At 45.5% G+C, this 16,143-nt stretch overlaps 1 protein-coding gene across 12 annotated transcripts in view; it reads right to left on the reverse strand.

Moving 5' to 3' along the window:
- The window catches only part of FBXO25 (F-box protein 25), a 98,533-nt gene extending 86,874 nt beyond the window's left edge, over positions 1–11,659 (reverse strand). For 10 of the 12 annotated variants that reach the window (XR_012328967.1, XM_073798618.1, XM_073798622.1 and 7 more), the window contains exons 1-2: positions 11,507–11,659; positions 5,085–5,225 (exon numbers count right to left, since the gene is read on the reverse strand). Coding sequence is in view for 11 of the 12 variants with exons in the window: in XM_073798618.1 (XP_073654719.1) it covers positions 5,085–5,218 (134 nt within the window). In the remaining variant the exon portion in view is untranslated. Of the gene's footprint in view, positions 1–5,084; positions 5,226–5,864; positions 6,090–11,450; positions 11,485–11,506 lie in introns of those variants that run through there. The other 2 variants (XM_073798616.1, XM_033848728.2) reach the window with 2 other exon arrangements.
- Between the last annotated feature and the right edge of the window lie 4,484 nt (positions 11,660–16,143).

Below are 16,143 nucleotides of genomic sequence, written 5' to 3' on the forward strand. Positions count from 1 at the left end.
GAAGAGTTGCAGCAATAGTACAAAGTCCCCTCCCCCAGCTTCCCCACCATCTCACATGAATGCAGGACGGCAACCAAAGCCAGGAGTGGATGCTGGCACAGTACCGCTGACTCGCCCACAGACCTGTGTCTCGCCAGCCTCCCGCTGGTGCCCTTCGCTGTTCCAGGACCCCATCCGGACCTATGCGATCAGGGTACACGCTGCCCCTGTGTCTTGCTCCTGGTCACGTCACCTGGATCACCCGGTTAAGGTAGGATCTGCCAGGTTCTCAACTGTAAAGCTACTGTTTTCCCTTTGTGAATTCATAGATATTTTGGAGGATGCTTTGCAAATATTGTTCTTCCTTAACATCTCACCCACTAATCTCAGCATCTATCAGTGGACTCTGCCTGCAGCCATCATTACTGTGGTGTCCTAATGGTGACACTCTACTTCCCTATTCCTTCCACATTCACTAACTGGAATTATTCTGTCAGGAAGAGCTGTCCCTTCTTCCCCACTTATTCATGTGTTATATCCCCATAAACTCAGGGGTATTTATCTTCTCCTTTGAGTTATAATCCAATACCACCATTATTTGCTTTTTGCTCAAATGGCTCCAGCTTTGGCCACTGGACTGCTTTCAGGTTGGCCTCTGCCCTTTTGACATCTGACATATTCCCATCCGCACCCCCCCCCCTTTTTTTTTTTTAAGTATTTCCTTACTTTTGGACACCACAAGATGCTCTAGGCTCAGCTTATATTTCCGTACCCCAGCTCTGGAATCAACCACTTCCCCAGGAACCCTTCAAAACAAAGATCCTGGTGTTCAGTCTGCTCATTGCTACTGGGGCACCACCGCTCTTGGCCTCCCAGAAGACAGAACTGGGGAACATGTTATATTAATTCACCCACACACTGATCCCTATCTACCCACCCACCCACCCACAAGAGCAACAACCGCTTGAGTAACACTGACACCACCACCACCAATCCAGCACCACAAGGTACAGTCTAGCATGATTTTGTGACTTCCTTCTCCAAAGGGAGAGATCTGGCTGTCATTATCTGCATTTATTTACTCACTCTGCTTAACCCTAGTATACATGATAAAGTAGTTTCAGAATTGCTAACCCACACCCTGGGGCATGAGAAGCACATTTCCCACCTAGAGTGTCTGTCTATAGCCTGACAATATCCTGTCAACATGGTTTTCCCAAGTTCCCAGGTCAGCTCCTTTCTTCCACACCCACCTCAGTGTGGTTACGGGCTTCGTCTGTAACACAATCACATCCATCTGTCACAGTTTACATCATTTGGGTGAGCAGCTCCCGGTCACACACATCCTGGTTGGTTTTTTTTTTTTAAGATTTACAGAGAGCAAAATTTGCTTTTCATGCTGCACAACTCTATGGGTTTTGACGAATGCAGAGTCGTAAAGGGACTGGCGCCTTCCCTACAGGGCAGCTCTACCACTCCCCAAAAAGCCTCCTGCCATCTGTGTAATCAACTCCTTCCCCTACCTCCAGACCCCTCGCATCCACTGGTCCGTTTTTCACCTCTCTTTCCAGAAGGCCATATAAATGGACTCACACAATATGAAGCCTCTTGGGTTTAGTTTTTCTCACTAAGCAAGATGAAACTAAGATTCATCACGTTGTGTCAATCAATGGTTCGTTCCTTTCGCTCCTGAGTGGCCCTCCCCTGGAGAGCTGAAGAGCATGGGTGATGTCCAAGCTTTGGCAATTACTGGAAAAAAGCTGCTATTAACGTTCACATACAGGTACTGTGTAAACATAAACTTCCATTTTCCTTGGGTAAATACCTAGGACTGAGATGCTGGGTCATACGGCAGCTACATGTTTAACTTAATAAGAAAGTACCAAACTAGTCAGCAAAGTGGCTGTGCCATTCTACACTCCCATCAAGCTTACGAGAGGACATTCTTGCCAGCACTCGGCACTGCCCTCACCAGCACCTGTAACGTTCTGTTGTTTTTTAACTGTAGCCGCTGTGGCAGGTGTGTCATGGCACTTTATCTGGAAGGTGAACACTTTCTCCACACTTCTGTCTAGGCCACGTCGGCTGTCTCACTCCCCTGGAACTTCCGGTACGTTTCTAGCTGGTCTGCTGCTGACCCCTCATTGCACTGTGATCTCAGGCACACCGCGACGTGTGTCTTCCCAGATTGCCTGCACTTCCCTGCTGACTAATGACGTTGAGCTTATTCTTCTCTGCCCAGATTTACTTCCAAGAAATAAAAAATGGGAAAAAAGGATGAGCAGTGTGGTCAGATGAACATGCACTGACAGCAGGAGCAGAAATAGATACCACCTCATCGGAAAATGGAAGGTGGGCCTGCCCGTGACCCAGCAGCTCCACTCCCAGGCACGAGCCCTGAGGATCTCGCGCATGCATAGGAAGGTACACGGTCAGACTCCACTGTCATCAGACGAACGGCCACCCTCCCAGCCGCACAGGCTGAACACCTGCCTGCCTTTGCTGACGCCCCCCTCACTGCCCACCCACTCCACCTCTCAGCAACCTACCAGCTCCACTTGCAAAACATCTGAATCTGAGTACTTCTCATCACCCGCCACCTCCATCCTCTCTGAGCCATAGTCATTTCTCACTTGGGTCATTACACAGGCTCTTAGGAATGAGTCTATCTGCTCTGCCTCATGTCTCTGCAGCCCATTTCCAAAAAAGCCAGAAGGAGCCTGTTAAAACACAAACCTGAACAAAAGCCCCCTCTCTCTGCTCCAAACCACTGACCCGTCTAGCTCTGAGAAAACCCATCTGGTCCTTCATGACCAGCCATGGCCACGCTGGCATCTGGTCCCCTGCTGCCCCTCATCCCACCCACCTTGCTGTCCCCGCTGCTCCCGAGTTCATGACACCTGCCTCGGGGTCTCTGCTCTCCCTTCCCCACCTGGGCCGCCCTCTCGGTGCCCAAGGTGTCATTCAGCTGACCCTTCTCAGAGAGGCCCCCCCCGCGACACTTCCATGTACCACCCCCACCCCAACGGTCTTCCCTCCCACCCCAGGTTTTTTCCTTCACAGCACTTAAGACATGGAACAGACCACACGGAGCTCCTTTTGTCCTTTGTCTGACTGTCCCACTAGAATGCAAGCTCCTCCAGGCATGGGTTTTGCCTCTTTCTGTTTACTGCTGGATCCCAGCACTGGGAATACACAGTAAATGCCTGACATACGGTATAGACTGAGCACACACAACAGCATGTGTAATCACAAAACCAGAGGCATCTCAGGTCTGGCTCATGGAGGGATTTATCTACACACCAAAGGAGCACAGGCAGGACTCAGGCTCCTTCTGTTTCCAAGGAGCCCCCTCTGGAGAGGAGGGGACAGCCACATCCTTTCTGTGGACAAGCAAAGCAAAGTCACCTTCTCCTGGTCCCTCACTGTGAAGGGTCTGGAGTAAGCACTGGGCTGGGAAGACCAACACTCTCTCCGTTCACAGAAGGTAATTAACAAAAACATCTCTGATCCACACATCTTTGTGTGTTCTGGATGAAGCTGATAAAGATTCAGGATGAACTTAATAAAGATGAAAACTAAAAGTCCAACTGCAAGGGTCTGAGAACAATTCATTTACAACGGTCCCATCACGTTTCCTGGCAGGGAGTGAGTGCGTTGCCCATGGTCCCATCCTGTTTGTAAAGTTTATGTAAGGTTGGTAATTACATATACCATTTGTATAAAGAGAAGGCACCCAGACTTGCGAGGCACCTGGATGGGAGCAAGGTGTCTTCGCTCCACCTGTGGAGAGTCCACGGCTGCTGTGACACAGCCTCTGTCCCTGTGAGGACACCCACACAGAGAGGCCTCTGCCAGCACCACTTACATTTCAAAGGATTTTCAAATAAGTGTGAATAGGAGTGGGTGAGTGGGAGTGTCTGTGGGGAAGGGGGGAAGGGAGACAGGAGAACATGGAGTTTATCATGCAAAGAAAACAGGTCTTGATTGTATTTCTCTAATTCTATGAATATACGAGAAAAAAGTATTCTTCGATATTCACAACATGTTTGGAATGAGGGGAAATAAAGAATACATGAGGAAAAAAACACATGCAAATTCCTTAGTGTAGAAGTAGCAGTAACATTCTATTTCATGCATTACAGCTTTTTTTAAACTGACATTTTAGAATTCAGAATGGCAGAGAAATGCCACAATATAAATTCAACGAACACTGTGTGTTATCCTTCCTATAATCTTAAATATAAAATTAATTTCTGCTTTAAATACCGCAAACCCCAATCTCCAGTCTAAAGGTACCAAATTCCTAACAGAAAAACAGATGACCTGTCAGTTCGAAATACACAATTGATAGTTATGCAAATGTGAGATAAACACATGCAGTAAAATGGATGACTAGACCCGTGACACTTTGGAGGAAGAGGTCTGCAGACCTCCCCAGTCCTCCAAATGCTCAAATACACTTATGACGGGGATCGCGGGTGAGCACACCACGGCCACGCGGGCCGGCTCCCGCATCCATGCAATCTCTCACTTTCATCTGGAGAAAGACCACAACCCCCAGCCTGCCCTGCAGCTCCCACTCCAGCCGGTGAGGTTTGGCACAGGTACCCTCTTCCTCTACCTTGCCAAGCACAATGCGGAGGTGGGGGCAGAACTCCACCCTGAACCCCGCCGACGAGGCTACCCTCTGGGGATGGCAGAGCTAAAGGCCACCTCACCAACTCAGGCCTCTGACAGAGAAGACTATACTCCTGTCTCGCGCAAGCCACTGTCACCATGGGCCTCTGACGCAGGCCGCCAAAACTACATCTTTTAATTCCTTCAGGTTCCTCAGCTGTAATGGGAGGTTAATAAGAATAATACCTATCTCTCAGACTACTGTAAGGGTTAAACGTCTCAAATGAAAAAGAAGACGGCAGCATCTGTGCGTAGGCACTAGGCGATCTACCAGGCTCAGACTTTGGCTAGTAACTTGTTTCCTTACACCAGCCTTGTGCAGGTGCGGGGGGGGACTCCCAGCCAAGCAGTAAGTCATGGGCTCCAACAGGTGAAGCCGTAAGAGTCAGGCGGGGACGGTGTGGCTCTGCTGAGCTGCGACTCACGTGCCGTGGCTGGCGCCACACCGGTCATTCTCTCCTTCAAGTCCCTCACTCCAGGGTTCACATCTTTTCCAGCCGTCTTCTGTTTTAATCCAGCTCCATCCAGGAGATCTCCAGTCCTGGCCCAAAAATGGCATAGCTCTCCTATAATTTAGGTTAAAAATGTATGTGTAATTGATGTAAGTTTCTTTTCATTTAGAACATTTATTCGTTAACTTTAATGAATACAATTCTTAATATTTAAATGTCCGCACGTGCCTTACATGCCAGCTAGACACTGAGGTGAAACACTGAAGGTAACACAGGACTTCAGTTGTACTAAAATAAGATGGATGGGGACTGGTGGATTTATTAGCCCAGCCCTGCACGTGTCATGAAAGGTTTCCCAGAGGTGGCATCTCAGCTCATGCCTGGAGAACAAGCAGTCAGGGAGTGAGGAAGAAAAGGAATATGACACCGAACAGAAAACTCATGCCAGAAATTAGAAGCAACAGAACATGAAACACTGATGCTCAGCCCTGTACACAGTCCAGTCTGCCTGAGGCTGACCATGTAAGGGGGAGTGGGGAGTGGCTGGAAGTGAGAATGGAGAGGCCACTGGGGGCAAACAAAGTCAAAGGAGCGGGACTGCACTCTGAGGACACCAAGCGGCCGAGAAAGGAAGCTCCACTCCGCAGGGAGACAGTTCAACCAGACCTGAGCTTCACAAAGACCTCAGGGCTACTCGGTCTCTGCCAGCGCCTAGTGCCTTCCTAGTAATAAATGCTGTCTGAAATTACTTACATGGCTACAGTCTGCCTTCCTCAAGAAAACGCGATGTCTTGTTCAACTCTGTATCGCAACACTTGGAACGATGCCCGGCGCACAAGGGTAGCTCAACAATCACTGAATGAATGGCTCAGAGGGGAGGGTAAGGCTGGAGAGCAAGGCAGGAAAACCGCCAGCATCCAGACTGTACAGACAGAGACCCGACGGCGTGGGGACAGAAGAAAGCCAAGGGGCCAGCTTCAAGGGTCGCTGACATTGAAGGGACAAGCAGGTGAAGACGAGCCGCGAGAAAGGACACCGAACAGGAAGAGCCACGGACGTAGGGGAAGTGGGAAGGCAAGAGAAGAATGGGTTTAAGAAAGAAATGATCAACAGAGAGGACAGTGTTATAAAGAAGCCAGTACGGTAAGAATTTAAAAGTATACATCGTGTTTAGCTACAAAAAGGTAGTTGATGACTCAACAAAAAGTTTCCATAGAGTAATGTGTTATATTAATCTCATGTCCGACGACGTAGATTTGGGATATTTCACTAATGTAGAAGTATCATATCACATCATATCATAGAGTACACAAGAGATGAAAGTGTTCAAATACCATCTCCCAAATATATTTAATGTAACTAACAAAAAATAGGCCATTAAATAGGCATTTATACTGGCTTAGAAGAGACAAAAAAATTTCAGAGGGAAATTATAACTCTTCAACAATATTCCTGTGTCAACTACAAGTGCTCAACATGAAACGTATGAAGTAATTTTCCTTTGTACCAAGAGGATCTCAAAACCTTGCTAAACTAAGTAATAATCAGAACACATCTTTTTCAGTCATATATTGTTTAACTGAAATTCTTTCTTTAGAAGATAATTAAAAATAATTGCTTAAATTTCAAAACTATTTTGATAAGCCTCATCTCCCACTCTTGTTTCACAACTACTGATCACCCTAAAATGCAAAAGCCACCACCCATGTCTAGTCCATCCAGATTATTTAAGGTTGTCTCCAATAGCAGGTGTCTGATACTTTTTCATGAAGCTTCAGACAGAAGCCAGAGAATACTTTTACGAAAGAAGGCAAGTACCATGTTGTAGTAGATGATGCTTAAACGACAAATTTAGTCTCATAAAACACAAACAAGAGAAGAATGTCTTTGAGGACCACCTCTGACAATTGCCAAAGTATCTCTCAATATCATATTTAAACTGCGTTTAAAAAAAATCAAGTGGCAACTGTGCAGAATATTGCTAATAGGTCAAATACAGTATTACTTCAATGACAAACATATAAACACAGACTAAATGTGTCATTATCTTATGTGTCCCTTCCCGAAGGGTATACCAGTAAACCCTTGAGGAACTAAAAAAACAAATGAAAACCCCCTCCACACACAATATATGTAAGTATATTTAAAATATATTAAAATATATGCATATGTGCAGTCAAAATGTACAAACCAACAGTCATAAAATAAATAAGCACTAAGGATGTAATGTACAACACGATAATTAACACTGCTGCACATTATATTTGAAAGTTATTAAAACAGTAAATCTTAAGAGTTCGCATCATGAGGAAAAATATTTTTTCTTTAATGTTGTATCTATAGGAGATGATGGATGTTCACTAAACCTATTGTGGTAATCATTTCATGATGTATGCAAGTCAAATCATCAAGTTGTACACCTTAAACTTACATAGTGCTATATGTCAGTTATATCTCAATAAAACTGGGGCAGGGGGGATGTTACGTAGAAGACTGTTCCTTGAAGAATTCTCTGTAACAGGAACAAACTGTAACAACTATAAAATATCTAAAAGAGGTTTTGTTATATATATTTTTTATTACACTGGGATTGTAAATGGCTATTAACAATAATTGTGCAAATATATGTTAACATGAAAAGATATTCACAGTATATTAAGTGAAAGCAAAGCAAGTTTTAGGAAAATATATGTGATACTTCTGTGTATTTCTACATGCAGGCACAAATTTATACATGTGTGTACAGAAAAAAATCTGAAAGCAGATATAGCAAAATGTAAACAGTGAATATCTCTGCATGTTTGAATTTCAAGTGATTTTACATTACTTTTTGAGGCATTTTTATTTTTAATATTTCTTTTATTAGATGAAAATGTATTACCCACGTGACAATTTTTATAGAACACGACTTGCTGATCTGAAAGGCAGAAATGGTGACATTGTTAACCTATATTATTTGATTCCTGATGCAGTTGAAGAATTGTCCCGAGTATGTTTCCTTTTTTCTTTTGTGATCTGTATGCTCACAGATTTTACAAGTTTATTATTTTAGTTTTTTCCTTTCTTGTAGAATTTAGAAGTCTTCATATATTTAAATTAATAAAATTGGTTTCTCATTAAATATATACATATGTATATAAATGTGCATGCATGCAATCTTGTAATATGAGTACTAAATGAGTGGTAAAGAGAGAATAACTAAAAGAAACTCAGAGTAAAAAGCAAACCACCTGGGAAACCTCTGAAGAGAAACTAGGACATGAGCTTGGCCTTAAAGCATGGTTAGATCTTAAGTGAATGAAGAAAGGAAAAAAATACCAATCACAGAAATGGTGGGTGAAAAAAATGAAGACAGGAATACATGTGACATGTTTGAGAATAAGCGGAATAGGCTGGCTGAAATAGAGAACAGATTGGAAAGGGGACTAGGAGAACGCAGAATATCAAAATTGTTTGGACTTTATTCTCTAAATAATTTAGTTTTTGAGCAATCCAGCAATGTGAGCAGTGCTATTTTCACAATAATTTGCCAGGGTGTGAAGGACAGACTGAAGGGGAGAACAGAGGCAGAAAGAACAACTACTTAACAGAAACTTCTTACCAACACCTCAGATAACAAGATATTTTAAGACTTGATGACACACACTGCACTTGCCTATTTAGACACCATGCCCACTCACCACTTAATGCACTTATATTCAGGCCTCACAAGCAATCCCTGTAACATTTACACTAAGTTTCTGCAGTAAAGTTAAGAGTCAGCTAGGGGTTTCCTGTAAGATAATTGATTCCTTTACAACTACCAAAACCCTACAGATCATTCATATTGACTTTAACAACTCTGTGAGAAACAAACATAGTTAGCCTGAATTTTTCAGCTGCTAAGTGTTTATATTTCCATGGCTTGGAAGGAGTGAAATGCAGCTAAATGGACCACGGAAATAAAAATAGTACATTTCCAAGAGTTTTATTTTCAACACAGAGGAAAAGATTTGTTTCAAAATAAATGTGTGTATTCCATTCCATATAGGTGTATAATCTTTATACTTATGCTTTACACTTGCATATAACTTTTTTTTAAATTGAAGTATAGTTGATTTACAATGTTGTGTGAGCTTCAGGTATACAGCAAAGTGATTCAATTATGTACATTTTTTTTCATATTCTTTCCCATCATAGGTTATTATAATATATAACCTTATATAGTACTTATATGTAATCTTTATACTTTATGCTTTAGTTCATGAACTAAAGCAGAGATTCTGGAAGCACAGATATTACAAACAATAACAAAAAAGCCATCAGGGAAAAGAAAAAAAACAGAAAGAAAAAACACACGAGTTGCAATGTGAAAGGCTTGGGTCTCAAATTTTCAAAAATAGTCCCAGTCTGAAGCCTCTAACAAGTCTGCAAATTGAAAAATACTGTTAAACTTTTGGAATGATGACAACCCATCATTTTTTATGGAAATGTATTTATTTATCTGTTCTGCTAAAAGATCTGAATTGCTATCATGTTATAAATTTAATTAAAATCACCTTTGTTTTGATAATTTCCAAATACAAAAATAAGAACTAGAAATTACTCCTGAAAATTATTAAATGTGTAAGAGCAACTACTCAAAAGTGGCTACTCTCGTAAAATAGCTGGTACAATCTGCAATTTTGTGCACATTTCATGCCAACTAATGTCAGAGAGCATATGGGGCCATCTGCTGTAGATCTTCCCTCAATCTCTATTTTATATGGCAGGACATGGGGGTGAAGCACTGCAGGAGAACAGGGCTTCATGAAGTTCATTTGCCAGTGGAAACTCCTGCACAAGACAAGAAATGTCTTTCCTTCAACAAGTACACTTTCCGTTAACCAATGATAACAGCAGCAAATATTTTCTAGATCTCAGTATGGGTTAGGCATCACCCTAGGCAGTTTACCTCTATTACCTCATTGAGTCCTCACACTACCGTATAAGGTAGGAAATGTTGCAATCCGCATTTAAAAGTTTTAAATCTCTATTTTATAGATGAAGAAACTGAGGCAAAAAGTTTGGTGGAGCTGGGATTTACAGTCATGGAATCTCAATTCACAATCCATGCTCTACCACTATATTTTTAAAACAGCAATTCCTGAACACCCTATTAGAAACAGATGTCATAAAACTGCAGGGGTTTTTTTCTTACATTTTTTAGCTTATATGTCATACATCACCAGATATGATCTAAAGTAATGATTGATCTAAATATAAAAACACTAAGACAAGGAAAACATGACAGGAAACAGCTCTAAAAATCTGAAAAGGTTACATGTATAACAGTACTTACTCTCCTCAATTACTAAACTGATTTTCAGAACAATAAAGCCTATACCTGTAGAGCAAGAGCTATGGCTATACACATTACAAACAGATAAGAAACAAACAAGTTACAGTGAAAATAAAAGGCACTTTCATATTCAGAGAAAAAAGCTGGCAAAGGAGTTTCTCTTCCAGTATTTCTTATACTGGAAATTTCATCATAAATTTTGAGAAAATAATTTGCATTGTTCTGAGATAAGAATGACTGATTCTCAATTTGATAAGCATTTGGCTTTTTCTATTGCTTTCTCTTCCTTACAAGATTTCCAAATAATTGAGGGTCAAACATGAATAAGGCTTATAAATGTGGAAGAATCTGATCCAGAAAGACCATCAAGAAATGGTAAACCGAGGGTTGAGAATCAGAAATGGGGTTTACTGCAAGAAGGCCTGAGAGATAATCACAGATGCCTCACGGAAATGCAAAACCTTCCCGTAAGAGGGGAAAGTGGAACACGAAAGAATAAGGTAAAACGTGTCTTCTGTGATTAGGGCTGGAGGTAAGGATTTGGAAGAGGTAAGAAAGGAGGGCTCCGCAGGAAAAGGCACATTTCCCCACACTCCTTCAAGATGAGTCCGAGCAGGGCCAGGGCTGGGAGAAGGGTCCAAACGGAGCTTACCGCGAAGAGAAGGACGCAAAATTGAAACGCGTCCGCTCAAGAAAAATAAGAAAGGCAACCGAAGAGGGGCCGGAGCCGGAGCAGAACGGGGGCAGAGGACGGACGCCGGGAGGACTAGGGCAGGCCCGGGCAGGTGCCCGCGCGGGAGGGGCTGGGGAGGACGAGGCCGGAGGGCAGACGCCGGAGACGCCGGGCCGGGGAAGGGTGGTCCGGGAGGCCCCGGGCCGGGGGAGGAGGGGGCCGACCCGGTGGGAGCGGGTTTAGGCGGGGGCGGGAGGGGAGCTGGGCTGCGGGACGCGGAGGGTGGGCATGGGGTTGAGGACGGGTGGGCCGCGCCGTGTGGCAGGCAGACTGCCTCCGTGCCCACCTGATGCGCGGACGCCCATAGTCCCCACCTAGCGCGCGCGGCGTCCCAGTCCTTACCTGGCGCGCCGACAGTCCGGGCCCCACCTGGCGCACTAACAACCCCCAGCCGGCACCTGACGGCGGCCTGTCGGGATTTATTGCCGGAAATCGCCCACCGCCTACCCGGGAGCGCCGCGGGGAAGCCCCGCCCCCAGCCGCGCTGATTGGCCAGCGCGGCTCCGCGCGGCCGTGTTGCTACCCTGATCCCCGAGTCGGCGGCGCGCGCGTGCGCAGTGGGCGTCGCTCCTGGCCACCCCGTGCCGCTGCCCGCGCGTGCGCAGTGGGTGCGGCCCGTGCGGCTCGTGGGGGAGGCGGGGGCGTCGTCCGGGCGCTGAGAAGCCCCAGGTGCTGAGGGAGCAGAGAAGGCGTAGGTCACCTAGGTCGTGACTGCTGGGCCGACTGCAGACAGACACTCGAATCCGCTCACCCCAGGTTGCTCAGCTTTCCAACTCAACCTGAATTTCGGGAATGCAGCTTCGATTTGCCCCCAATCCCCCTGTGCACCTCATTACCTTGTATACTGAGTTTTAAGGCCCAAGTACTTTGTATTTATAAACGATTTAGCGGGGTTTTCCCAGGTAGGAGACAAGAATGTGGGGTTCCGGAGGGCAGGGTAGGAGCAGGGCCCCCGGTTCTGGCCAGTGCGAGCTCTCGGCTGGGTCGGAGCAGGACCGAGAGGCGTGGGCGTTAACTAAGGCCTGAACCTCTCTGTATCTCACTTTCCCCGCAAGTAAAATGGAGCCGGCAGCGGGGCTTACCTCACAGGATCTTTATGAAAATTGAATTAACATGGTCAAACATTCAAAACAGTACCTGGGGTATGGTGAGCAGGACATAAGTATTTGATCTTAGTATTTTTCTTTTTGTAAAATGTGTAAAATATAGTAGGTATTCATGTTTTAGAAAAATAATTTTGTAAATTATTCCTCATGTGCTTATTATAATAGTGTTCTTTGACTACATGCTTTTAAAATTATGGGAAAGTGATTACGGACAGAGGTCAGCAGTGTTGCTTGCATATCCTCAATGTAAGAACCGCCCCCTTCTTTTCCTAGTTTTAGGTATCGTCCATGGATGAGTGTTCGGTTCTTTCCAATATTTTGCCGTTAAAAATAAATGAGTAATAAATAAATGAGTAGCTGTATGCGTGGGTGGTTTTGGTTTATTTTTTAAATTTCTGGGGTGGTGTGTTTGCGAGTAAATTACCATCATTGGAATTGTTGGGCCAAAGACAAGTGCAAGTGGAGTTGTGGTCGACATTGCCAGGGCGAGAGCCCCGCCGGCACCCCACGGGGCTTAGAGGAGTATGAAGTCTAGACTAATTGGCCAACGTCCACATAGCTCCTTGTGAAGGAGTCCCACTGGCTGGATTGAGGGGAAGCAAAGTGACAGCCATCCGCAGAGAAACGCAGGGGCCCCCCAAGTGGTTCAGGTCAATTCCGTCCAGCAAATATCTCTGAGAGCGCACTTAGCTTTCTGCTTGTAAAGAGGAGCATGTTCACGGGCCTCTAGAAACTTCACCAGTGGAGGAGAAAGCAGCAGAGGGGCAGGAAGATGCTCCGCAAAGACAGGGTGTGGCTGGGCGCTGTGGAGCCCCGGGAGTGAGGGGAGAGCCCCTGGGAGGGAGCTTGGAGGTGAGGGGGGAGTTGCCATGGGGCGGGCGCAGCCTCAGGAGCAGTGACCCAGAAGGAGGGGCCTACCTACCAGACTGTGCCAGCGTCCCTTCACCTAACAAGTCTATCAACTGGGATGATGGAGAATTTCGAGTTCTTTATTTTCCTAAAAATAATCCAATTGTGATTCGATCCAAGGATTTGGGGACACTTAAACACATTGTTGCAGCCCCTCCCCAAAGCTGGGGTCCGCTGTAGCAGTAAGCTGGGGCAGTCACTGGTCACAGGCGTGCTGGTGCCTCCATGCCTCACCAGGGGCTTGGGGTGCAGCCAGCACGAGGCCCCCATGCGTCCTGAAGGCTGCTACACCGCTGGGGAGTGTGTCCCTGATCCTCTGGAGACAAGCTCAGCTTTGCTCCATCCAGGCTCAGAGAATTGTCTCTTTTTCCATGCTCCACCCTGTCTGGAACACATAAGATGTTTAATGGCATCTTTATACAATACATGAAGACTAATTCTATTTTCTATGCAATGATAATACTGGGGTGCAAAATAAAAACCAAACCAAACCACCCAAACAAAACCCTGTCACCTTGGTGCAGACTTGGTAGAGCAGTAGGTACATTAGGGTGACCACACAGACCACATGCTGGGTACCATGGCAGGCGGTGAGGATGTGAAGTTGAAATCCCTGATTTTCAGGAGCTCACTGTTCGAGGCAGATATAGGATGGCAAATACACAGTGAGAAAATGGGGTGATGGCTATAAAGACGTACAAAATATGGAGAGGCCTGGGGCAAAAGCACCTCTCTGACAGATGCCTCCAGGCCAGCAGGCATCTATGGCCAGGGCAGAAGAGGAGATAGCTTGTGTTTGCTGGCTTGTTTCAGATCTCCTCTCGGTCTTGGGCCTCCTTATCTTTCAAATAGGAATCGGAATAGAATCTTAGGATCCTGAACTAAGAGGTGGCCAGGAGCACGTGGTAAGCGTGGGACAGAGGGATGGGAAGGCTGACTGCACAGCCACCTGCAGGCACCTCATCCCTCCACTTTTGAAACTCTGTACTTGCCTGACAAGACATGTCGTCATCAGGCTTCATCCTGAGAGCAGCCAGTTTGCAAGCCCACAACTCCTCACCCAGCTCCAAACCCTCTCTGTTCACCTGGGGCAGAGCTGAAGCCGAATCCGGCCTCTGTGGGCAGCATGCCATTAACCGTTAACTTCTCCCACCTGGTGGGGGTCTCAGTACGTGCAAAACAGCTCAAAGACGTTGTTCTGTGTATTCCTTGATGGGGAACCAGGACCCTGCCCCAAGGCTGCTCTATTGTTTCTCTTGAGTCCCCCTCCCTTCCCTAATTAACAACTGCTTGAATCTGCCCCATGGAACTCATGGAAGGTCATGGAGGCTGACTGAAGCCTGTTTCCTATAATCAAAGAAATGGGGACACAGGAAGGATTTTGTGCCCAGGAACCCCACTGGGCCCTGCTCTGTATCAAGGCTGTCTCAAACTCCACTCATGGACATGTTTACATTAATACAGATGCCCCAGCACATTCCACCCTAGGTATTTATCAAAGATAAATGAAAACAGGGCCACGAGGAGCGTGTACAATAATGTTCGTAGCAGTTTATTCCTTGGAACAACCTAGATATCTGTTTGCAAGGAAGTGGACTAACAGACTGGAATATTCAAGCCGTGGAAAGAGAATGAGCCGCTGATACGTGCGACAACGTGGACGCTTGTCAAGAATAGTATCTTAGTGAAGGAACGCAGACACGGAAGTATATGCCGTGTGACTCCATTCGTGTGAAATGCGATAGAACCACGCCCGTGGTGGCTTTGAGGGGCCAGGGTAGGGACAGGGCAGCCTTCTGGGGTGATGAGAGTGTCTGGTGTAGTTTGGGATGAGACTATGCCTGTGTTCAATATCATTGAGCATTTCACTGCAAGTATGTTAAACCTCGCTAAGCCAATATATATTTTTTCTTTGGGAGGAACATTTCTATCTGACATATTCCTGGCCAAATTTTATGCAACATATTGAATTAAAAAAATCAAACAACCAGCAAATATGTTGAGGGCTTACCCCACACCCAGAATCATATTAAGAGTTGTGGGAACTGCAGAAATGTAGAAACCTTCCCTGTCCGCTAGGAGCTTGGGCTCTGTGATTGAGGCAGGAAATACATGTAAGAAGTGTTAGCAATCAAACATTTAAACGAAAATTCAAAAGACCCCAAGGAAGGGCCAGGTCATTCGCACACGTGAACTTTGATGGGGGTCACAGGTGCAGGGAGATCACCTTAGCCTGAGCAGTCATAAGAAGATACTAAAATTCACTTTGGCAGGTGAGGGGGAAAAACATAGTTTCATAACTTAATATGGACTCTAACAGGGCAGATGTTTTCGGTAACATCTTAGAGCCATGCTCCCTTTCCTCTAACGTAAATCTCAGAAAGCAGGCACTTCAATCTAGAAACAAAAACGGTAAATCTGTAAGTCTCTCCCACTTCTGGTGTCTTGAAATTCCACCCACGAATTCAAGGGAGCATCTCCATGAAGTCCCGAGTTATTCTCAGCCTGCCCACATGACCCCACTCCTCAAGGCTCAGACTAACCCTCTCTTTATATGCTGATAACAATGACAGCTTTGATAATGACAGTGATGGTGTAAATGGCTAAATTTTACTTACTGTTCACTGCACACCAGGCTGTGCTCAAGCACTCTGCTTGCCTTATGCTCCAAATAACCCTAAAAGGTCAATCCTGTTATTACTGTGTCTTGAAGATGAGGCCCCGAGGCTTCGAGAAAGCTCAGTAACCTTGCTGGGACCCCACAAGTAGGCAGACGTGGATCCAGGATGTGACTTGGCTTGTCTGACACCATCACTGCATGTCCACCTCCCTGGAGGGCGCCCCCCTGAGATGCCTGTTTCAGGTGATCCTCTTTCCCCCAGCCCTCCAGTGCTTGAATCTTTACCAGTCATTAGCCAACCACAGTTTCCTGTAACTTCTTTCAGTTAATTATATCCCAGCTCG

Source organism: Tursiops truncatus, chromosome 21, assembly GCF_011762595.2.
Source record: "Tursiops truncatus isolate mTurTru1 chromosome 21, mTurTru1.mat.Y, whole genome shotgun sequence".
NCBI classification, from domain to species: domain Eukaryota; kingdom Metazoa; phylum Chordata; class Mammalia; order Artiodactyla; family Delphinidae; genus Tursiops; species Tursiops truncatus.